Below are 24,419 nucleotides of genomic sequence, written 5' to 3' on the forward strand. Positions count from 1 at the left end.
TGTATCATTTTCTACCCAAAAATGATGAACAAGCATTCATTTGTCTCTGTTGTTGTCTTCCTGAATTTCTAAATTAGTTTGCATGTTTTTCTTTTGACAGCCACAAAAACTATTGTTTTGCTAAAAAAGATTGCTAAGACTTGAGTTGTAGTATTTTGTTTTTTTCCCCCTGTCTCCCCCTCAAAAAAATAATCTGTAAAACTATGGTAAGATTTCTGCTTCCATTGATTTCATTCTTCTGAATTACCCTTTTATTGACTTCCTCCTACTCAATACTGCAACATTGCTTTGTCACTGCTAGATGGCAGAATTTACCAAGTGTTGTGTTTTACATCTTTTTTTCTCACTAGGGATGTCAGTTTTATTTATTTTTTAAGATCTTTTCACTTTTGTTGTTTTTCTTTTGAACAGGTCTCAATAAGATTTTTATCTGTGATTTCTTAGTTTTTTATAATAAGTACCATGTTTTGCAGAGGTGTGCTTATGGTGAATTTTATAGACAAATGATAGTCGCGCAAGGGTCATCAAATTTTGTCTTATTTTTTTTTTATTTTTTTTTTTTAGAGGCGCAGGAAATAATATGCTACCGAGCTGTAAATTGCAAACACTTTTTGAGACAACCCTTAGCAAAGTTACACAGTGTGGGGAGGGGATATTACACCCAATACCTAATAGGGAAGATTGGTCGGATTAGGGTGTGACAGGGCACTAAACTGAGTTCATAAAAAATCCCACAAAGGGAATAATATACTACTCGAGGGGGGTTCTCAAGACAATTTTGGAATGACAGCAGTAATGAATTATTCAGTTGAACTTTTTCTGCAAATGTAGCTGTCACTGATATTTCTTGTCATCCGCTTATGTAACACAAAACACAGTTGTGAATGCGTGCCCTCGTTCCGGTTTGGCATCACACTAAATTTGTCCTCTTCATGTGCAATGTTTGCAAGTCTCCCATTGTGGCGCCTGCTCTACATTCCACATCAAGGGATGCTCTGGCCGCTGAGTATTTGAGGAAGGGAGTGCGGGGGTTGCTCCAATGGTGGTTGCCCGCCTGAGCCAATCAGGCGGCTTATCGTTGCCTCTCCCGAGTGTTAATTGGCCATCGCTCTTAGAGCAAGTGCGCTGCTTTTTAATGCCGCACAGTGTGGACCAAACGGGAGCCTGAAAAGCATCCGAGCCGTCCTTTGTCCAGATTGACTGTCTCTCTAGTGTGTGTGTGTGTGTGTGTTTGTTCAAAACAGAACATCCAGGGATTGTCTCGTAGTGGCGCGGCTGCTTATTTCTTCCTCTTTTTAGCAGTCTTGTTGGGTGATAACAGATGGAGAAGATGAACCACAGCTCAGCTGAAGCAGAGATCGAGACCATAGAACCTCTGCGTTACCTCAGGTAGGCAGGTCTTTTGCTACTACTATCGTGTCCATCCGTGTAAGGAATATCTCTCTTGAACTATGAGCTCGCAAGAACAAGATGTCATTTTTTTAAGGATGAAGGCCATGCAAATTTGCACCTGAGATGTTTCAGATGCCTTGCAGTCTATAGTTTAATTTTGCGTGCACCAGTTCTATCTTCTGGTCTTAGGGTTTTCCTAATACTGTTTGATACCATTCATTGTGGTGGTTGTGTTTTTGTTTTTAGATGGAAACCGAGTTTAGCTATTGAGTGATTAAAGTGTACGTTTAATGAGAGTCATATTTGAATGAGCCATCTTTGGAGCAAAATGAAATTGTTTTGCTGTCACTTGTGACTTTATTCTGAGGCAATTCTTCTAAGGTTGCCCTTGTTTCAAAGGCAAAGTTTGTAACCCCAACCAAAAATGTTTCAATTTTTATAAATCTCGTAAATGACCTTTTGTGGAAGACGGTGTTCTCGAGAAACAAACGATTCTTCTGTGATTGAGGTTTTTTTTCTTTCAAAATTAAAAAGTCTACTTTCACATGACTGTTTTTCAGGGGAAAAAACAGTTGAGGGAAAAAAATGACAATTGCCAATCTGTGCTTAATCTTAAAAAAAAGAAAATTTGACATTGCTTAAAACTAAATCTTCACCTTAAACAATCATCCAATTATGTTACTCAAAACCATGATTTTTTTATTAGGTTACAACTTTGTGTTTGCTTCTAAATCACATCAATTTCCAAACATTGACATTCTTAAACACGTCACTGAATCCCAAATTTCAACAACCCAACTTTTGCGACCTATGACTTTCTTCCGAAACCATTTTGATGCATCACGTTTACATTGAAATCGAATTTTAAACCGATTCATTATGGCATGTTTGTGTGTACACCGGCGGGTGCGACTTTTATGCATGCGACAAATTCAGGCATTTAAAATATTCATGCTATTAACACGTGGCTCATAAATCATTTCCAAATGATGCATTTTATATGCATGAAATGTGACGGGGAAGGTGGGACCGAAGCCAAATGTTGGCCGTGCAAGACTGAACCTTCTACTTGGTTAGAATTGAAATCATATCAAGTGTCATGTTGTCATGATGACATTTGATGTCACGTTGTTTCGCTGCCATTTAAAGTCCATGTTAAGTTTATCTGGAAGCCCAGTAATCCCGAATAGCTTTAAATTGGTAGTTGCGTTTTTGTGAGACTCCCAATATTTGCTTTCTGTTACATTCATCACCCCCCAAAAATATGATCAAGGTAGGAGACCCAATTATTTGAATATTCGATGGTTAATTTTTGTATCTCTTTGCTAGCAGCATTCATATTTTGAATGGTTACTTATAACACATTTGACACATGACAATGCAATTTCCAACATATTGACTTCATTTGAAGGAGATCAATAGGTACAAGATGATCCTTTTCTCGTCTCTCATCACAATTAGAATCAAATCCAGTTGCGTTTTTAAAGCAAAAAAAAGCCTTTCGACTGTTATAATAGCGTGCTGTGCTAAGATGTCTGACATGACCAGGATGGAAGATGAAGAGGTACTTCAACTTTGTGTCTTTCTTTCGGTGCTAAATTTGCACCTGCGCTTTCTCCAACTCGCCAGGCTGTCTGATAGAAGACCACTTTTTTAGGGTTTTCATATCATGATACTTAGTCAGTATGGAAAGTTTTAGCATCTAAAGGGACAGATAAATGACCTTCATGTGAACGATGATTGCTCAAACATTTCAATGACACAAATCCTGATTTTAAGACCTTGTATGACACTTTCCAGACCGAGAGCACTTGATCTTCAATGTCATATAATCGGCGCCGCTTGAGGTAAACGGTGTAAAAAATATAAAATAAAATAAATCAATGGGGTCACGGTCCTTATTACCTCCTGCCTTATGTCACCCCAGTTAGGGATTATTGCTACATTTCAGAACGAGAACCTTGATCATTTTTTAATTTGCTGCAGTTCAAACTGCTCAAGTCTTCATTTGCTCTCTAGTTAAAAAATATTCAGGGATTTTAGTGATGTATTTCTCTTTGGAATTTTAGCTCAGTGTCGTGGGCCGCCTGTGCAATTTTATTTTTATTTTTTCCGTCTGGGACAAACTCAGCAATATGGTGCAATTGACTGGCCACCAAATCAGCCCCCCCTGCCTGGCAAGCCTCCAGCACCCCCTATGACTATATATTTGTAATAAGATTTCTTTTATTACTCATCACTATTTTATTGCATTTTAAAATTCTTTTCATGAATTGGTTATTTATTCATCTATTTAAATACTTGTCACTCATCAAAAATATATTAATGAATAAAAGAGTTAATTGCAGGGCATTGTCAAAGTGCTTACCGTTGCAGTTAATTCATTAGCTACCATTTACAGCAATAATAAAAATGACCACCCCCAAATTATTTGCCATTTAAAATAGATTTATAATAACAAAAATGCAATTTTATTACCCCAAAGCCATCTTGACTGAATGGCCCAATTAAATCCATTTAAAACACTTTTTCCTATTTGACCCGGTGCCTGTTTAGCTTTCAGTATTCGTCATCGTCCCCAACGAGATTTAGCTCAAAGGAAGCCAAGATAAAATAAACATGCATGCCTAAAACAGACAATACAATGGCACATTGTCCAAAAGCAAATAATAATCCCATTTTGGCTCAACACAAGACTGTTTGAGAGCCGAGTTTAAAGGTTGCAGGCATTTCGACGGGCTAAAATGTCACTCAGAATTCCGTTTGTTCCCATAAAAGACCACATGGGAGCGTGACTAAAAGACCACTCACTGGAAACGAAAGGAGGTCTTAGCACTGGCCTTGTGCATGCTTTTGTCTCATTGTGAAAGCTCACCAATTTCTTCCTCCTTCACAGCTCTAATTTCCACCCAAATAAGGCACACAATGCAGGATTTTTTTTTCTTTCTATCAAAGGCGTTTGAAGGTTAACCTGCCCTAGTTAGAACTCAAAAGTTGCCCTATTTTGTCCTGAAACATTTTATTTCTGCCTCCATAGAACCGGAGAGCATACTCGGGTAGCAAATAACACATCTTGCTCAGATGGCCCGTTTATCGACAGGTTGAAAATCCAGAAGGATGGCGTTTTGTCAAATCCACTTTGGCGTTATCGATCAATCGTCGCCATGGCTTGACAGGCTAAGATTGTGATCATGATTGCTTATTGCGGCAGCAAAATATCAGACTACTGAGAGACTCTTCACTGAGTGTCACTGGATGTCAAACCCAGTTTGGTTTCCGGGCCATCTTGATGCCAACTAGATCTCATGAGGGCTGGACCACTTTATTTTTTGCCCCAAAAAGTTAATTTAGTACTTGAAGACGGTGGTAGACGTCCAATCCATTTTGACCGGGAGGGGCGAATGAACGCCGTCGGATGGATTGGACGTCTAACGCTCTTGTTGCATATTTTAATACTAAAGTCCAAACAAAAACGGCTGCAACGTCACTCATATCTCAAAGCACCAGTGTGACTATACATACTTAACCTTTTCTAGCATGAATTAGGATTTTTTTCACTCTTAAATATTTACTATACAAAATTGGTACACAACAATAGTCTCAAACTTGCGGCCCAGGAACCAATAGTGATCCAATGATCACTTCCAGTTGAAGTAGATTTACATCTATTGCCGTTAATAGATGTTTTCAATTTTTGTATTTTATTACCCACGAGAACACTAACCCTCGTGACGTGGGCTGGCATTGAGTAAGTTAAGCCAAAACCTCTTGTATGTACCAATCTCCACTTTATGAAAGGGTAGTAGTATACATGTATGATATATGGAATGTTCTCACTATTCTCCTTGTGATTGGTGGGGCTAAACCTCATTACTCTACTGCCAATCAGCTCGAGTTTCCCAATCCTCTCAACTATTGATTTATTTAGTCATTTTGGAACGAGACAACTGCAATTTGTTTCGTGAGCAATGCGCTGTGCAAGCGCCCCCTCACCACTCACCCCAAGTCAATTGGGATAGGCCCCATCTCAGCTGCCACCCTCCTGGGAAAAAATGGATGGATTTTGAGAGTGAAAGAACGCTCTCGTTCCACTTTTATTATGCTAAATCCCATCAGAGGGTCCTGAAGGTAATTACGAATGATAAGAGGCTTGGGTCTTTCAATGTATTTTGGCAGGATTTTGTTTTGTTAATGACTTATTTGTGTGCGTGTTGTAGTTTGGCTGGGGGGAAGAAAATCAATCTTATTGACTGAGGAAAATCGATCTGAGCCGAGTTTTCACAAACGAAAAAGAGAGAGAGAGAGTTAAATGAGTGCAGGTTGGCAGAAAACACACTTTGCAAATTCGGCTTGTTACCCTTTTGTTGTGTTTATCAGACGGCTCTTTGATTCGACCGCTAAGTGGTAACTACAGATGGCCGTTGTGCACTGATACTTGTTTAATGAGTATGCTTTTGGGTTCACTTTATGAGAACTCTTCACTTACTTGACATGCCATAAAACCTTCTCAATGACCCAAACAGATGGTCTGCTGCTTAATAATAATAATAAGAAAAACAAGCATGTGGCTAGACAAGCTGTGCTTGCACTTAAATGATGTAAATTTGGCCATTAGTTTGTAGGCAGAGGTGCGCCCAGGACCGACACCCAGAGTAATCAGACAGTAATACTCCATAGTTAAACTAAATCTGGGACTAGGTAACTGGCAATATAATTGACCCCCAAAAAGTTTTTTCTTTAGACCTCTTGTGCACCCTTAAAATAGAGTGCAAAAACTGGCCATGTTTGTAGGACTGTGATTTTTTTCCTGGTACCGATAATACCTGAAATGTACATTTTAAATTCAAACTTTTGACCAGTGGTGGACATTGTTCTATTTTGTAGATGATCAGTTTCATATCAGTTTTCCATAGATGGTTCATTTTTGCCTTAATTTACATTTTCGTTCCACCACAAGGAAACCAATGAATTTTGAATGGAGGTGGTGAAGCGCAGACATTCATCACATTTTTACTTGTAACTGAATATGAAAAATGACTCCTTACCTAAAAAAAAATCTTTAAGTCAAGGCTCTCGTGTCTGAAAGAATTTGCTTCGACGTTTATAGCGTTTTAAGGTGGCCTTCTATTCCATTAGCTGAGCCACTCTAAATTGCATCTACTTCATAAACAAAACACGAGCCATGTGTTATAAGCAGACAAGCTTTAAAGCAATGTTGACTCAGAAATGCTTAATGGGATGTTGACAAATTAAACCTCGAGATAATAGAAAAGTGAAGCAAACTATTTTGGCTTTTAAAAATACAGCATCTTCATTGACTTTCGTTATGAATAGGAAAGTTGCTGCTGCGGCCACTAAAATACATCAACTCTTATTCTTATTCTCTTTTTGTCTTCCTGTGTTGATTTTTAAGCGCGCTGCAAACATAATTGAATAACAGCAGGATTTTGCACACTTATTTTGTACTGAAAACCTGCCAAGCCAGTTCTGCTCATCACAGCAGCAACTGCCATTTTCTCCTTAGCTATTTTATTCGCAATCCGCTTTGTGGATAAACCGGTGGGCGTCTTGCCAGAAGCGGTCAAGGTTTTTCCGATGGAGGTGACGAGAACGAGAAAGAACTGTTTTTTTTAATGTCAGCAACAACTCTATTCCCTGAGATTTTTTTGTGCCAGTAATTTCTATGCTCGACACACAAGCCCCAAATACTGTCTTTTGCATAACATTCAGTCGATTACAGTAATTGCTTCACAGAGTCTTAGTTGTTAATGTCAGGCGATACTTCACTGGAATAAATAGATTGGATTTTGGCAAGCCACAATCTGCAGACAAATGAACAAACGCTAAAAAAACGTGAGTCATTTTAAGTGACTGAGTGGTGAGAAAACCACGTGAATTAAATAGGATTTACATACAGACAGGTACAGGTAACAGGTAGACTCTATTCTATCCCTGCCAGTTGCCAAGGAAACCCAAGTCAGTTCAAGTCAAAGTGGCAGGTGTTGTGTTTAAGAGAAAATGTTCACAGAGGATGATTAACAAGACATGACATCTGCTAGTGACAGTGTTACAACCCACCGATGGATTGCTGATGGGCCGCCTTTAAAAATGCAATAGCTCATAATAAAAGAAGCATATAACAGCATCTTCTGTCATGACACACCTATGAACATTTTGTGGAAGGAGCTTGGTTACATTGACATGTATTGCCATCACAAACTGCCTTTTATAATGCGAGTTAGTCAGGTTCCACAATTGCCGCTAATTGGTTCAGATGCAATTTGACAGAACACTTTTGTGTTTATTGATTTTTTTGGGTGGCAATTGCCTTACTGACTTTTTGTAGTGGTTCTTTCATGTAAAGTTGCTTGGAAAAAGAGGAGATAACCAATTATATTAGCTGTGCTGGTTATCCAACGCGTGGCCACATTTAATAGAATTGTTGCTGTGAAATGAGTGTTTCCAAGTTGTTATTTTTTCCGCTGAAACATTTTCTACACAGCTCAGACTACTTCAGCTCTATATTCCATCAATCTAGCACCTCTAATGAGGCAGTCGCTGGGAGAGTGCAGTGGAATTTTGAACTTCTTGGATATGTTGATAGGCAGTTGCCCAGACCAGATCCCCCCAGTTTCAGGTGGGCTGAAAGCCAATAGGTTAATAGTGACCCCGAGGGAGATTGCAGACGGACAAAGTCAGCAATTTGGAGAAAATGAGAGGGAAGCATGAGGTCACTTTAAGCCTTTGACTTGTCGCTTTTGATAGCATTCTAAAAGGAACCAGTATAAACTGCTATGACAATGCTGAAATGATTTAACCAACAACTGTCATCTAATGACAAGTAGCGAGAATGTACCAGAAGTGACAGCAAGTGTTGTAGATGGAGTGCGGAGGTGTACACAAGCTGCTGTCACATTTAAATCACACGTAATGAGCCACACGATTCGCTTTATACAGTGAAGACAGTGCTAACAAGTCACTAAGAGTCCATATCCATTAGATGCTAATGCAATCATTTCTACCACCCACTCCCAGCATGACTTTTCTGCCTACGGCCACATTTTTGCCATTAGGGTATCATGAATTTCAAGCTTTGTCTACACCTCATTCCGCAACAATATTTTTTTTATGTTGTTGGGCATTGCAAAAGTAAATGATAACATTCAAATGGGAGACGACACCTTAATACACGCACGGATCGCTGCCATTGTCTTGAAAAGAAAAGCTTCATTGTGACTAGATAGTACACTTTTATAGTGAGGATACATTTGCTGTCGTCGACATAGCAACCAGATTGCATAACTCACTGCCCCATTATATAGATGGATTGATCAGGACACCTAATGTGTTTCTGTTCAGCATGGGTATTTATAACTGTCTCCCCCAAGACTGGGTGGGCAATATTCAGTTTCTACAATATCCCCTCTAAAGCAGTGTTTCCCAACCACTGTGCAAGAAGTCATACAATGTAATATACGGAGAGAAAAATGAATATGAATATAAGATTTAAATTGAACTATAACAAGGTTGAAATCAAAATATGATGAACGTTAAATTATAGATTATAATATTACAAGATTCAAATTGTGAAACAGTCATTTTGTTGCTTATTTTTCTTGTTTGGTTTCTAGGCCATCAATTTTTGGCGATGTAAAGTCTTTATGAGCATTTTTGGGCGTAAAATTAGGAGATTTAAGTTATAATTAGAGAAAAGTCATAAAATGATGCGATTAAAAACATGACATGACTTATTTCTACATCACTCGAATCGGAAGTTGTTCAGGGTCTGCAGGCATCAACTTTTGGTGACATTAGGTCAGTGTGAAAAATTAGATTTTGGAATAATTTTGGAGGTTTATGTGATTCCTGCTGATAAAACTTGGATGAGAATGACTATTGTTAATATAGGTGACAAATGAAAAGATTTTCAGTTCAATGCAAAAAGTGTGCCGCAGCTCATAAAAGGTTGGGAAACACTGCTCTAAAGTGCAAATTTAAGTTATAGTAAAACTTAAAAATAATACAAAACAGTGGACATGGACGAAAAAAAAGGTAGTGTTCGACTGCATCTTAAATTCAATGGTTTGTCTGCGCCTCATTCAAGGTTTTACATTTATGGTAGCGGTATGAATTTCAAGGATAAATCTCTTTCTTCCTCACGTTATGTGCCCCTGTTGGCTAACATAAAGCCATAAATACACATACACACACTCACCCAGTCAAGCCAATATAGCTGCGAAAGGTCGGTGGCATGTTAGTTTCAACGTGGTTGTTCTCTGGTCTCTCGTGGTTAAAGCTACTGCTGTGCTCATCAATTATACAGTTTCTGTATATTGTTTGTTTACAGCGGGGTGTGTGTATGTGTGTGTGTGAGTGTGTGCTAATCTGTACACCAGTCTTGCAGCACATCCTGATTATAAAAACGGATTTACTCATTGGCTGCCATTAATCCTTCGCTGCCAGTAGTACCAATTCGAATGACATTCAAGTATACTGGTATAAAGCTTAAGGATGATGTTCATAATTGCAGACTCAAATATGGCTTGATTCTCTTAATTCCTATGAAGTATTTAACAGTCAGCGTAGCATCTCAGTTTTTATAACTAGTTTTCTTAATTTGTTATCTATTTGTTTCCTTTTTAATTTTTTTTACACCCAGGCGAATCGCGAGTATTTTGTTGTGGATTGGAAAATGCTTGATTCCTGAACTTGAGTCCATTATCAAACAGTTCCAGGAATGTTTTACTTCATTAATTTTCTTATATGCATGTATGTGTATATATATATATATATATATATATATATATATATATATATATATATATATATATATATATATATATATATGTATGTATATGTGTGTGTATATGTGTACGTAAGTGTACGTAAGTGTACGTAAGTGTACGTAAGTGTACGTAAGTGTACGTAAGTGTACGTAAGTGTACGTAAGTGTACGTAAGTGTACGTAAGTGTACGTAAGTGTACGTAAGTGTACGTAAGTGTACGTAAGTGTACGTAAGTGTACGTAAGTGTACGTAAGTGTACGTATGTGTACGTATGTGTACGTATGTGTGTGTATGTATATGTATATATATATATATATGTATATGTATATATATATATATATATATATATATATATATATATTTGTATTTTTTATTTTATTTACCAGGCTCTTATTGATTTAAAGTACTTTAGTTGTGCTCTTGCTTTTGAGCTATTATAATAACAAGCAGCATTATTTTAATCCTCAGTTTGCTTTTCTACTCCTGCTATTTAAGCCATCAAAAAATTCCCCCCCGCAAAGACTGTCTTAAAGTTAATTACAGCTGGCACTCGCATCATCTTTAGCCATCTGACGCCCCCCGATTCCAATTAGCCACATGAGAACAACGCGGCGGCCTGCGTGCAATTAATTTGTCCAAAGCTGTAGTTAACAGCGTTGATGGCTTTTCAGTAAGAATGAAGATGATTGTTACTAGCCTTTTCACTTGTTCTGTGTGAGCGCCCGCGATAAGACTGTGCTGCACGTCCGCTGAGGAAATGGCGTGTCGCTTGGCTTCTTTCATTACAATGTTTCATAGTCATTCACCTTCACTGTCTCCCTTCAATCAAAGCCAGCTCGTATCATTTTTGGAAATAATTGGAACGATTTGATTCTAGCAATCGAGCTTAGGCAGTGTTGAACATAGATTGGTCGCCAGCCAATTATTATATAGATTTGAAACGAACCAAAATATTTCAAAGCACAGTACAGTCTACTAAATGATTCTGTGGAAGGTAATATTCCCAAATGATTTTAAAAATTCTTTGGAAAAACCTCAAAACTGTGTTTGAAAAAATAACTGATGATGTGGTTTCAAGTACATGAATACTAGTGTCATGGTATTATACTGTATTAACTAAGTATTGTATTTATTATAAATACTCAAAAGTATTAGTGGTAATGGTTACTTGTTTGATGTTAAATAACAGTCATCCTATATCAATTATATTTCTGATTACTACATTAGTTTCATGTTATATTTGACGGTTTTCCTGTTTTTATTTGAACAGAATTAGCCAAACCAAACCACAGCTGTTAGTATTTTAAGGTGAATTCATGTTTTTTTCTTTTCCTTTCATTGTAGTTTCATGCTTACACATTCCAAATGAATATTTGTAGTGATCTGTGCTTCTTGTTTGTTCACACGTGCCACAATTTGACGCTAAGTAATCAATATTTCATGTAATATGTCCTTGGCAGCAAAATGTATTTTCTTTGATCTCCCACCAACGCATTCCGTCTAACAAGCCGCCTTACATTCAAATCATGCGCCACTCCAAGTCTTTCATTGGCCTCTTTGCTTGCATTTGAATGAACCAGTCAAGCGACTTTATTGTCCTTGTTAATCATTCTTACATTAAGCTTCTACTGACTGCCGTTGCTATCGGCAATGGGGCGCAAATGTTAAAACTGCGACTTTTAAAGCCTGGCACCGAGTAAAATTTAAAGAGATGAGCAGGACGATAGTTGGGGAGATGTAAATCAGCCCCAATTCAATATGCGCAGGCTGTTCTTCAGGCAGGGCTCGTGCATCCGGTCGACCGCATCCCTCTCATCCAGCTAAATAAGGCAACAACAAAATCCAATCATGAAATGCAGTTGCCCACCTCTCGCATAAACAAGCATACTCTTACGAGAATGCATCTGACACTCCAATTTTTAATATCTCAAAATCTGATTAGATTACGCAGGTGTTTATATCAGATGAGTAATGTGCAGAGTGAACTAAACTGATTAAATAAATGACCAGATTAGATGAGATTGTGGATTATAATTTTTCATACGTGAATAAATCAGCAGATTTAAGTGAATCCCAAGTCGCTGATTCGATAAGCATCAGGGAGCAGCGTGACAGATCGCATGACAGGCACCTCAACTGCCATCATATGAAGGCACAAGGACCCCAGACCCCCCCCCCAATCGCGCCCTCGGCCAGCTGAGGCTGCCGCTGTGCCACCTGATCTTCACGCCAGTTATTATAGTTATTATTGGATTCTGGGCTTTTGCATTGGGCTTTGTCCATCGTGTTGTGTGCTTAGTTTGCAGGGACATCAAATGGACGAAGAAAAAGCAAAGGAACATCAAATTTAAGAACATTTCTATTTATTTTTTGGGCTTTGGTGGGAGTTGGGAACGTGGTTGTGTTCAAATTAATGCTCCTATGTACACGTACATAGTGACAGCGTGGAGGTCACGCTCTTAATATTTTTCTGAATAATGACATTATCACAGGAACAAAGGGAGGAAAATTGGATTTGTCTTGCTCCTCGCGTTGGAGGAAAAAAACAGCATGTTCCATTAATAGCAGCACACACAATTAATCCAGTTAAATTATTCCCGGCCATTGACAGTGATAGATGTTCAAATCTGACAGCCCTCGACGTTACAATGTATTGGATGTTTACCTCTGTCAATGCCTCTTTCCCTTTTATTTTTTCATCTTAAAGAGATTTTTCTCCACTAAAACAACTCAGTAAAATGGAATTCTGTGTCCATTCAGCAAGATTCTCTCTACTGGGATACGTGATAAAGGTGTTGTCTGTTTAAAAAGCACAAATAGCTAGATCACTGCACTCTTAATTGGACATTTTTACGACTCAGCTGTGTCGAGTGTTTCCAAATAAAAGTTCTATTTGCTCTATGTGTATAAGTACAGGAATGACTAATGATTGCGTATAAATGCAGCGAGAGCACTGTTGCACCGACCGTTGTAATGAGCGGGGTGCTTTTACGGCCACTGGCCTCTCCGAGGCAGCTCGACCGACGACAAAGCGTCCGATTAGAGGACAGCTCCCTGCTTCCAAAAGTAGTACACCCACTCGGTTACACAATGGTGGTCCGGGAGAGAAAGGAGATTGTTGTTAGGTGAACTCTGAGAGAATGGATGCAACAAGGACAAACACAGTGCAGTTTGGTCATGTGGTTTTTTTGGAGCAATTGAATTATTGGTGGGCTCTGTGAGTGAACAGGGTTCATGCCACCTGGGATCACTACTGGACTCATCCAAAAATGATTATTATAACTCATTTGTTGGATTGGACGGTTGTTACTGACCCTGCCGGTCCAAATGCACTGCAAAAACACACCCATTCAAAGTTAATTGCTGCTTTAAATCTACTAGAAATAAATGAAATGGTCTGCCAGTGCATAAAGTACATTTGACTCATTTAGATTTCTTGAAATAATGCAAATAGACTTTGATTAAGATGTTAATGAGCTTAACTGACATATTTTATGTGATGAATTGGCATTTAAAAATTTAACAAGAAACTTTAATCTCGAATTTTGACTAAGATTATGCATACTATAAGCAAAAGTCTCCCTTTTTTTCCTGTGGTCACAACGTGAATCAATTTTAATCTCAAGGCGCCACCTTATATTGGACTGAATGGAGATTTTGCAAGTAAGGTGTTTCCCCTAAGGGACACTAAGGATTCTGCAATATCTCCCTTTGACAGTTTGAATTTAAAGCAAGCATTTAAAGTAATCCTGATGAAAGCAGAATTCTCCATCAGTTTCTCTCATTCCAGCCTTTGTGGTGGTCTGCCAGAGCTATTTTAATCCTGCTCCTTATCGCTGCAGCACATCACACTGGAAAGGTGGAAATTAAGCGTAGTGAGATGGGGGTTGATGCCACCAGAGCACAGCTCTTTCACTCCTGCAATGTGAGTGAAAAAAAAATAGGAGCACTGTCCCCTTGAGTATTCGCTTCTTATATGTTCCATGCATTCTATGACAGCCTTGATCACATTCAGGTGTTACTATGTGCCTCTTTCTATCCTTCGACTCCCTCTATTTAGCAGGTGTTGTTGTATCTTTCTGGTTTACGTGCCACATAGCATTTGCCCCCCAAGGGGACTCTTTTTGTATTTTCAGTTTCATCAAGAGTAAGGCAAACATGTTCATTAAAAGCTGTCTGGGATCACAGTGGAGCAGGGCTTAGAATGATGGCGAACAGGAGGTCCTCCTGGGAGGCTTGCATTCACGGCACCATGGGGGAAATCAACTCTCCCTTTGTGCAACAAGAGCTTGTATTAAGGGTACTTTAAAAAAAATAAAATGCATACTGTACAATGTTGCAAGTACTGTTGCATGTTGGTGCTCTTGAAAAAGGTGGTTCAAATTGTGTTCATTATGATCAGAAAATGTAAATATAGAAGGCAAATTATTTTCTCCTTATGATGTAAATCAAATATTTGTAGGAAAGTACAGCATAATACACAGATATTATGTTATTGTTATGAAAAATCATGTTTGTCTGGGTTAGTGCCCTGGGGCAGTGTTAATGTAATAGCTGCCTGAGAAAAGGTATGTTTTCAACACTGTGCTGCTCCCTGGTGGCAACACACCCAGAAGCACACACTGTGAACTGACCTATAGAAAATCAAGTGGAAATAATTGGGTAATGTTGCAGAAGCAGTAAATTTCTTTAGTCGCTTTTTCTTGGAAGGCCATTGTATGCCTGGCTGGACTGAAATGAATAGATTATGTATTGTACAAGGATAATTTATTTTGGAGATGAAATAGACACTGCAAAGGTGGCATTTGTGGAACATATTTATAATATTTTCCATATACTCACATACTTTTTCCAGATAAATAACTATACATACAAAATGTATCAGATCTAAATTCAGTATCTAACCTTAACTTTGGACCCCTCAAGGGCAAAGAGGACCGGTGCAGTAATATCGAGGTCCTCGTGTTTGGGGTCTCCTCGGAGCCCGTGGGTTGAGGTGATCTTTGCAAAGATCAGCTTGTCTCAGTCGGTCAGGAAACATCCCTGAGGTGAGCTGTGGGTGACAGCTGCCGCCTCTCTGCCGGCTCAGGTAAATGCCATGGGCCCCACTTAGATACGCTGCCTTGCCTTAGTTCCCCCGCACACAGTCCCAGACACACAGCTGTGCCTTGAAGGAAACTAAAAGCAACACAAACAGGATTAGGATCGGCAGCACAGTCGCCGGGGAGTCAAATGGTGCAGAATCCCACAGCACAGAGCGCACGAACAATACTTCACCTCACAACATAATAGACAAGCTTCAAGGTTAACAGCATGCAATCTTATTATAGCATGACATTTCAAGAAAAAATGAAATATTAAGCATTTACCTCTGGCATATTATGCGATATTAGGTAGGCTGAATGATACAAATTCTGCATTTACTGTTCTTTTTTGGAAAGACTCTACTCATACTCTACTTCAGGGGTGCTCATTACGTTGATGGCCAAGTAAGATTTGATCCAAAGTTTCTTTCGGGCCTGAAAAAATGTCTCGTTTGTTACACTTTTTTCCTTCAACATGCATATCTGACTCATTTAACAATTGTTAAAGCCGCATCAGAATCTAAGCGTGGCGTCGACAGCCTCGGCTAATGTAAGCGACCTGTCACTGCTGCTTGTCAAGTCTTTCCTTTGATATTGAACATCTTCATTTCGGCGTCCTTTGTTGTTAATGACATGCGTCTCAGCTGCCCTCCTTCTGAACTCAGTGCTGAGTAAATCTTGGAGCAAAAAAGTTTACGCACCCTTGCTGTTACTTTCATACATCACATCATTTTTACTTCACCGTAGTGTCCAACAAAAGTTTTTTCAAAGACTCTTTTCTAATAGGTCATCATGATAAGGCGTAATGGTAACATCAACCACTAGATGGGTGTAAAATAAAGGGAATTTTCTCTCTCTTTTTCTTACTAACACGTTTATGGTTAAAGCAGCACCATTATTAGTCATCTTGTCCCCATGCTGAGAAGTACAGGGCCTTCTGTAATTTTTCAGGTGCTCATAGTGTGCAAACATAAGGCACGCAGAAGGACAGAATTACACATTCGTGTTGTCTGTTTTTCATGTATTGTTTGGCAGAGATGTTAATAAAACGTTTGGTGGTGTAAAAGATATTAACATAAGGAGAGTAGCAAAAGATTAGAAACAGTTATTAAGAGAAATGACATCTTTGAAAATGGTAGAATTTGAAGGCGGAGTTAATTACTTGCTTATTCCCAAAAATCTCAGCTTCATGATTGATTTCTGGTGTGAAACTTGTGGTTTGTTCACGGGTCGTTACGCGGGCTTGGTCAGTGATCACATGCTGTGTTCTGTGTTTTAGTAAAGGCGAGGCGAGCGCCATTGAAACAGAACTTTTGCGGGATTACAAGTTTGGACAACAGCAACTCATCGAGATCTGGGGACACGCTTGCGCGCTTGCCATCTCCAAGGTTTGTCATTTATTATTTTTCTGTAGAGGACCAAAACCATAACAACGACTCATTTTCGGAACCCTGGCTTCCCAGCCAAAATCCCTAAAAGTTATAAGATATAACATCATGAAACCATGTGAGTAATTGCTTTCCACATTTTTACCAGAACTCATTATAATGTACTTCACACTCATGTTAAAAAAACATTTTCTATTATTAATGACCTTGTCCAATAAACTGCAAAGGTAAATATTTCCAATGGAGGAAGTCAATGATTTGGTTGGACAAGTTGAATGCCAATTAATAACTTGGATGTGGTCACGCTCAGAATTAACGATTCATATTTGAATGTTCATTAGTGTCAAATATGGAATATACCACACAAAAGTGTGCACTTGTCTATGATTAACCCCAAATGAAGATCAGATGTTCTACTAAGGTTGAATTATACTTCCCCATCAACCACTGTACTATTTCAGGTTTGGGTTTGGTACCAAAACCGAGATCAATTTGTAACTGGTTCCGAAGCAACCAGACAGAATAAATTAGATTTTTTTTTCACCGCTCCTGCCTTTTCCATGAAGAAGTGTTACCTCATTGGCTCTCTTTACGAGCTCCAAAGTCAGTCGGTTCAAGAACTGTTTAGCACTGGAAAAGTTCTAAAATGTACCAACCAGAAACCGGTCGGTATTAGATAAAACCCAAACAATATCATCCCGAAAAAGTGAATGACCTTTTGACCCCTCCCTCCACTCAGACTAAAAATGCCCAATTGCCTCTTTCCACGTGAAACCTTCAAAAGAAAATTTCTGGACACCTCCGATCAAAAAAAGAAGGCACGAATGGAAGTGAATGCCGGCAGAGTGGCATCATCAGTCAGGAGCAAAGACAGGAAGTGCGCGAGTCCAACCGCCACATCCACTTCCCCTTTTCATCCCGATCCAGTGGCCAAGATCGGCAGTCGAGCCCGACTGAACAAACACGGTCGGACTACCGCCTGCCTCCGACCGCAGCGCGCCACCGCTCGCATGACATCACCGCTATTTGAAGACAATTACAGTGGCGAGAGATGCGAGACGGTCCGATTTGGCCCGCTTCGCCGCCGACCTACTGCTGTTACTGTGTCCAGGAATACCACACCAATAACACACGCGCGTACACCTTCATTTGCCAGGCAGATTATAGGTTCTCTGTAAGTCAATCCCTTTCCCGCCGCCCGCACTCAGCAGAACCAGACGGTGGGCCTCCGTATCGGTCTGAGACCGTTCATCACCTGAGTAGAGACGGGAGACATTGTGTAGCCCCACAGCCGTAAATCTCCACTTTACACCGGCTCACGGGCTACGCGTTCTCAAATGAAAAACCTCTGGGCCACGCTTGAACGACGACCATATTTGTTATGTTAGGAGCCAGAGAGTGTTTTCTTCACGCCGGCCGGATTGGCGGTCAAAGCGCACGCGAGATATCCCCACGACGACCATCTCGCCGGCATTCCGCCCTTCTCTTCATGTTCTCGCCATGTTCTCATTGTGGACTCGTTAAGATCCCCGTCAGACACGCACTATCGTAAAACAGAACACCTTCTTCTGGTTCGAACCGCAGATACGTGATTGTGTTTTATTTTCCCAAGACTAATCTGTTTTCCAGCTGTGCGTTCTCACATCTACCTGGAAGCCGCCTTGACATGTGCAGAATATGTGCTACCACATGGCTTTATTACTACAAAACACTTCCACAAATCTATTAAGTTTAATGAGTACTCTACTGTATATAATAAACAAGTCACAGAGGGCGTAGGGCTGAAGAGTGTGGGTTCAATTCCCGTTCTCTATATGTGCCCTCTTCATGACTGGAGACTGGTTCAGGCTGCCTTTCACCTCAAGTCAGCTGGAATAGACTGCAACACCCTTTTCATCCAATACTCAAACGAACTACACAACTACTATATATTTCCAATATATCGTACACCCCGCCTTCATCTGATGCTGCTGCAGTTTGTGAACTAGTTCACATAAAAGTATCCCAAGCCGCAACTGGCTCATCCTCAGTTTCTGATCATCATCTCAGGAGACATTAATCATACATTGGTCTCCACACATTCTTCCTGTATGTATGTGAACTGTTATTTATTCATATTACTATATTTCCCTTTGCCAAAGTGAATGGGAGATGGATAAAGATCTGTTCTACTCTATTCTAGCCATCACCCTGTTGCCTGCCACATTTTACGACATGAATTTTTGATTCAGTATCTACACAACAAGTATGATACAGTATATACTGAGCCACCCCACTGTGAGGGTACATATACTTTTATCCTAGAGATGTCACGTCTGGTATTTTGGTGGGATTGTATGGGCACAGATCACATACATAGCACAGAGTTTAAAACTCCTATAAGTCCGATGGCTCCAAACTGCATTCTTCTTTCTATTTTTCTCCCCTACAAGCCTTGTTTCTAAGCTTCAGCTTTCTATTTATGCTTTTCTTCCAGGCCTACCCTCTCAACTCTTTAGCCAAGAAACAACCAACAGTGCTGGTCATCTGTGGGCCGGAGCAGAACGGCTCCATTGGCCTGGTGTGTGCACGACACCTGCGCATGTTTGTAAGTAATAAAAAAAACACACACAAACAACAGAAATTGAGATATCTTCCTATATATAGTTTATGATTAACATAGAGTAGTGATCACATTTCTGCAGCTTGCCTCATAGCGCCTAACGTCGGGATTTTTCCTCCATTTCCTAGCAACTTATTGTTCTTTGTTGCCCTGAGTTGCCGCGGACGTGGAATTTATCAAAAAGTGGCTTGGGGTTTCCTGTTTCATGCATCATAAACTCTGCCAGGCAATCAAGAAGAAAAATGTTTACAACGCTAATTGGCATCGCTGTACCCAATGGGTGTATTGCATTATTTTAAATCAAAATTACGACAGACATTTTTTTTGTTCAGATTTTATAAAAGCCTTTAAATATTCCTTGAGCTAATTTGTAGGGGGGAACCGAGTTGTTTGACACAAGGGTTTGTTGTCACGCTTGCTATTAGTTGACCAGAAGAAGGTGGTGCTGTCCAATACCATTATTTGTGGCAAAAATAAAACTACATTATAAAGTGACAGATCACTAAGATCTGCCTTTTTTTAGGCATTTTTTTTTTATTTTAAGGTTTCAATATTCATTTCATGGGCTCTTGAACAATAGTATTTTATGTTATGAAAGCATAACTATTAAAAAGTTTGAGGAAAAAAATGATAGCTTTTCGCATTCTCTAAGCCAGCCAGGTGTTAATGTAGTTTTTAGCCCCAAAAATGAGTTGGTTACCATTTCATGGACAGTTCAAATCCTTTTTATTGCCCCTGTAAAGGGCCCCGTGAACTTATTTCCCAACACCTAGAACAAACTGTTCTAAACAATCAAAATAAAACTTGACTTTTGACATGCGTCATAATTAACGAGCGGTCCCGGAAAATAATTGGAGCTCCCGTAAAGGTCTTTGAGCAGTTATCCCATTACTCTCCCGGCAAGGGTCCTCAGACAGTCATGACATCACGCTGTTGTTACTCTCGTTAAGACGGCCCGCATGAGAACATGATGTCATGAGCGTCGCGTCGCGTCTTGCGCTCTCTAAGATTTCAAGACAAACTATTAGTTTTGGAAGGCACTTTGAGGATACCAAACACAAAAGTGAAAACGGATATGGATCTTTACCACATGCCTGTCTCCCAACCACAATTTATGGCTGGTTAGAGCTGTATCAGATAGGCTATGCAAACTGCAGTACATTACACCACAGACGTGAACTCTTCCAAGTCGTTGCTGAAATTGCCATCGTTTCGCTCTCTTTTTTTCATTTCTTTTTAAAAATCGTTTTTCAATGGTAGCATTTTTTGCCCCTTTGGGATCGCACTCGTTTTCTCGGAGTAGAGAAACTCGATCAGTTTGGCCCGAGGAGCGCTCCCCTGGTGCCAGAGTGTGTGTTGCTCTTGGCGTTTTGTGATCCATGTCAGCTGGAAGACATACTGGCACACGTGAGCTTCAAAAATAACCCCCCAAAAAAGAAAAACACCACAAAGGGTTTGCTTTTTTACAGTGGCTGAGCTGCGAATGTGATAAGAAAATTGTGCTGACTTGTCACTTGCAAGATGACTTAAGGATTTTTGCAAAATGAGCTCAAGCCACATCATCACTCATCTTTTTTCCCCCGTTTATTTTATGCGTAATCAAAACTGAGCGTTGTCATCATTTTTCATGCAGCACAATAGTACCATGAACTTTTCGCTCACTTTATTGTGGTTCTCTTACTGCTGTTTATACTGTAGGACAGGGGTGTCAGACTCGGTTTGGTTCGCGGGCCGCTTTAACGTCAACTTGATTTCATGTGGGCCGGACCATTTTAGATATAATATTTAGAATTTTTTTTCATAAATGGATTAAAAGAACTGGATTAAAAGCCCAGGATATTCAGTTTTTTATAGATCTAAAAATATGTTTATTTTAGCTTTTTTTAAATATATTTTTAGATTTTACAAAATGATTTTTGAACTAAAAACACAGAAAAAAATGATTAAAAAATTACAATTATTGATTTAAAAGGGGGAAAATCAGGAAATTTAATATACATCTATACTCTTCATTTTAATTTGATCCTAAAACAGAAAGTCGGCACTCATGATTTACTTTCCCGGGCCATACAAAATGAAGCGGCGGGCCAGATTTGGCCCCCGGGCCGCCACTTTGACACATGTGCTGTATGATGTAGACACACTATATATGAGTTCACTTTCTTACGACCTCCGTGACTTCCAGAGGATTTAAATAATGAAACATCCTCAGAATATTGCATATTTCTCACAGGGTAGAATGGTACTGGTCAAATGTTTGTAAAAAGGCCCCTTCGGCAGGATTTTCATTCTCGCATAGAATTCTTTTAGTAGATTGTTTTTCTTTTAAGCCCCTTGGTGGCCCCCCCAATGCATCGTCTCGGTTTGTGAGTGAAGCGGTAGAGCAAAGCAATAATCCTGGATTTGCTTTGGGAAGGATGGAGTTAGCCGGCCGACTAGGAAAAGAAATAATTAACTTATACGATCTCTTGACAGTCATAAACAGGATATTAAGACACTTTGTTTTAATGACTGGTTCCACTAAAGTATTGTTTTCCCGAACAGACATAAAAGAAATATGGAATGCCTAAAAGCAGTATTTTGACAGTAAAATGATACAGATATTGATTCAAACAAAGTAATTTTGGATATTATAAAAAAAATACATGGAAAATGGTAGGTATCGATCCAGAAATGAAACTTGTATAAGCTATTTTTGTTGTCACTAATGTGTCCAAAGAACCATACATTGATTTGTTTAAAATGAACAACACAAGGAATCTCAAAAGTCTATCTCAAATCTTTACCTCATGGTAGAGGGTTTTGAACATTTAATTTACTATGTCTTGCATTCTTTTTCTTTACTTCTACATTTGTGAAATTGTGCCAAAAGTGACGTTATTTGCTTCTCTTTTAAGCGCAGCCCTGCACACGCTCTCTCTTTTGCCGGTTTGTTCACAAGCCGATTAAGTTTATTACCGACAAAAATTGATCTATCTACAAGGGCCAAACTCTTGCTTAGCTCGGTCATCAAACAATCATAAAGTGATTAGAGCAAAACCCAATAAGTCCAAACTCCACAGAGTGAGGACCCACCTAGGATCGAACCCCTAGAGCCCAGAACTCCGAGGCTGACGTGACACCCACTGGTCCACCAGGCCGCCATAACCAAAATAATAATTGTGGACTCCTTTGGAGACACCCCTGGGTTATTCTTACTAGTTCGGGGGACCACACGGTGAAAAGACGAAACGTTTGGCCAATCAAAAGAGCTCGTTTGACTTCTCTTGACAAGAGTCGACACCGTGTGACTGTTACACATGTTTTTTTTGCTACAACTACACATTTCTCTTATTGTGGTGAGGGTCAACATGCATGTTTCAAGATTTGCGTAAAGGTGAAAGATCACAGGTGCGTCCTGAGAAACACGACAGATCTTTGGTTTTGCGGGCATCTGGATTTCTACTCTCACATCTATAAGGCAGACGTTCACTCGGGAAGCAGACAGCGAAAACCGCAACCGCCGAACATCGGTGGATGTACGTGTCTCTCGCTAACGACCCATGTACACTGTGCCATTTGTCAAAGAAATAATAACGATGACAGACTGTCGGCTTAATGATGTAACTTCCTGCCTCTATTTTGGTCTTTTGATCCTTTTTTTTTTACTTTCAGGAATATGAGCCCACCATCTACCACCCAAAGCGATCCCCTCAAAGTCTACATCAGGATTTTACAATTCAGTGCGAGAAGATGGACATCCCTTTCCTCTCATATCTCCCCACAGAGGTCAGCGTCATTGTGTAATGTTATTTAAGTTCAACCATTAAATATAGCTGTCAATTGCCACACTATCACAACTCAAAAAAACCTGATCGTACACATTATCACGTACTTTCCTTTGTACTTTGCTGCTAATCCTCAACAATCGCTTAATGGTGTTTTTACACGCTTTTTAAAGAAAAAAATGATCTTAATTCAGTTAGGTTCCAAGGCACTACTTGCTCTAATATTGTGGAAATATTTGGGCCTACTTCTTAAAAAGGTACGTTTTTCTTTTTCTTTTTTGTGGATAAATGTAAAAGCCAAAGAATTTCCATTCCAACTTTCTTCTGGAAGGGATTTACTTGAAGAAATAAGTCATTCACCCTAAGGGATGATTGCTTTTCACAGGTCCAGCTCATAAACGACGCCTACAACCTCGTCATCGACGCCATGCTGGGCCCCGAGGACGACGTCGTTGACATTAAGGAACCATACGCCGGGATTCTGGTGACCCTCAAGCAGATCAAGGTCCCCATAGCTAGCGTGGACGTGCCCTCGGGTGAGTGTTAAACGCAGAACGGCCTCCCGCTAGCTCTCTATCTGATCTTCTTTTCTTAGTCCGGAGGCGCAAATGGAGGGAAAAAGTCATGGTTTGTTCTGGGTGCAAACTGTCAATTGCTCATGTCGTTCTTCAGGTTGGGATGTGGAAGAAGCGGGTGAGGACGGGATAAGCCCAGAAGTGCTCATCTCCCTGACTGCACCAAAGAAGTGCGCCATGAGTTTTTCGGGGAAGCATTTCTTGGCTGGACGCTTCCTGCCTTACGATATCCAGAAAAAATACGATCTCAACTTACCGGAATACCCGGGCACGGACTCTCTCATCGAACTGTAACAATTTGTGAACGTCTTTTTGTTTTTGCGTCCCGCAGATGAGAAACAATAACGTCTCAGTCGTATCTGCCGTAAGAGGATTTAGTACCTCGGGCCCGTCTTTTTAGACAGAAGCTTACGGCCTTTCTGTGTCAGTCTCCGCATAAGAACTGTAGCATTATACATGTTGGATTTATTTAACAAAGGAGATTTGTTTCACGAAACAGAACCGTGTAGCTGTTTCATTTTTATTTGTATTATAGCATTATCTTGATTTGTCTTGTTTTGCCTTTACAAAAACAGTTATTGTTGTCTAATAATAAAACTTGAATGAAAAAATACCCGTGTTTTAGGCATTAGTTTTAATAGAATCAATCGAAAGCTTTAATGGAAACGCTTTTTCTTCTTTTTGTACTTCAGCAGGATTTACTCTACATTTGGGATATCCATCAAGACAGTGGAAATGGAATAAAAAGCCAAGGACCTGGACATCCTCAATGCTATATTCCAAGAGTTAACACATTTGTAGCCATTGACGGCAACGTCTATCACC

The 24,419-nt window shown here is 39.6% G+C and overlaps 2 protein-coding genes across 3 annotated transcripts in view; both read left to right on the forward strand.

The window, feature by feature from the left end:
• The window catches only part of gatad2ab (GATA zinc finger domain containing 2Ab), a 35,125-nt gene extending 18,527 nt beyond the window's left edge, over positions 1-16,598 (forward strand). Inside the window, exons 11-12 of one of the 2 annotated variants that reach the window (XR_013301253.1) lie at positions 1,303-1,389; positions 16,542-16,598. The gene's annotated coding sequence lies outside the window, so the exon portion shown is untranslated. Of the gene's footprint in view, positions 1-1,299; positions 1,390-16,541 lie in introns of both variants that reach the window. The other variant, XR_013301252.1, reaches the window with a different exon arrangement.
• yjefn3 (YjeF N-terminal domain containing 3) lies at positions 1,303-23,888 on the forward strand. The gene is made up of 6 exons (XM_077606779.1): positions 1,303-1,389; positions 16,542-16,650; positions 19,127-19,237; positions 22,907-23,020; positions 23,405-23,555; positions 23,692-23,888. The coding sequence occupies exons 1-6, from the start codon at positions 1,322-1,324 to the stop codon at positions 23,886-23,888; spliced, it is 750 nt and encodes a 249-aa protein (XP_077462905.1). The 5' UTR covers positions 1,303-1,321.
• The last annotated feature ends 531 nt before the right edge of the window (positions 23,889-24,419 follow it).

The sequence above is a fragment of the Stigmatopora argus genome, chromosome 8 (assembly GCF_051989625.1).
Source record: "Stigmatopora argus isolate UIUO_Sarg chromosome 8, RoL_Sarg_1.0, whole genome shotgun sequence".
In the NCBI taxonomy this organism is placed as follows: Eukaryota; Metazoa; Chordata; class Actinopteri; order Syngnathiformes; family Syngnathidae; genus Stigmatopora; species Stigmatopora argus.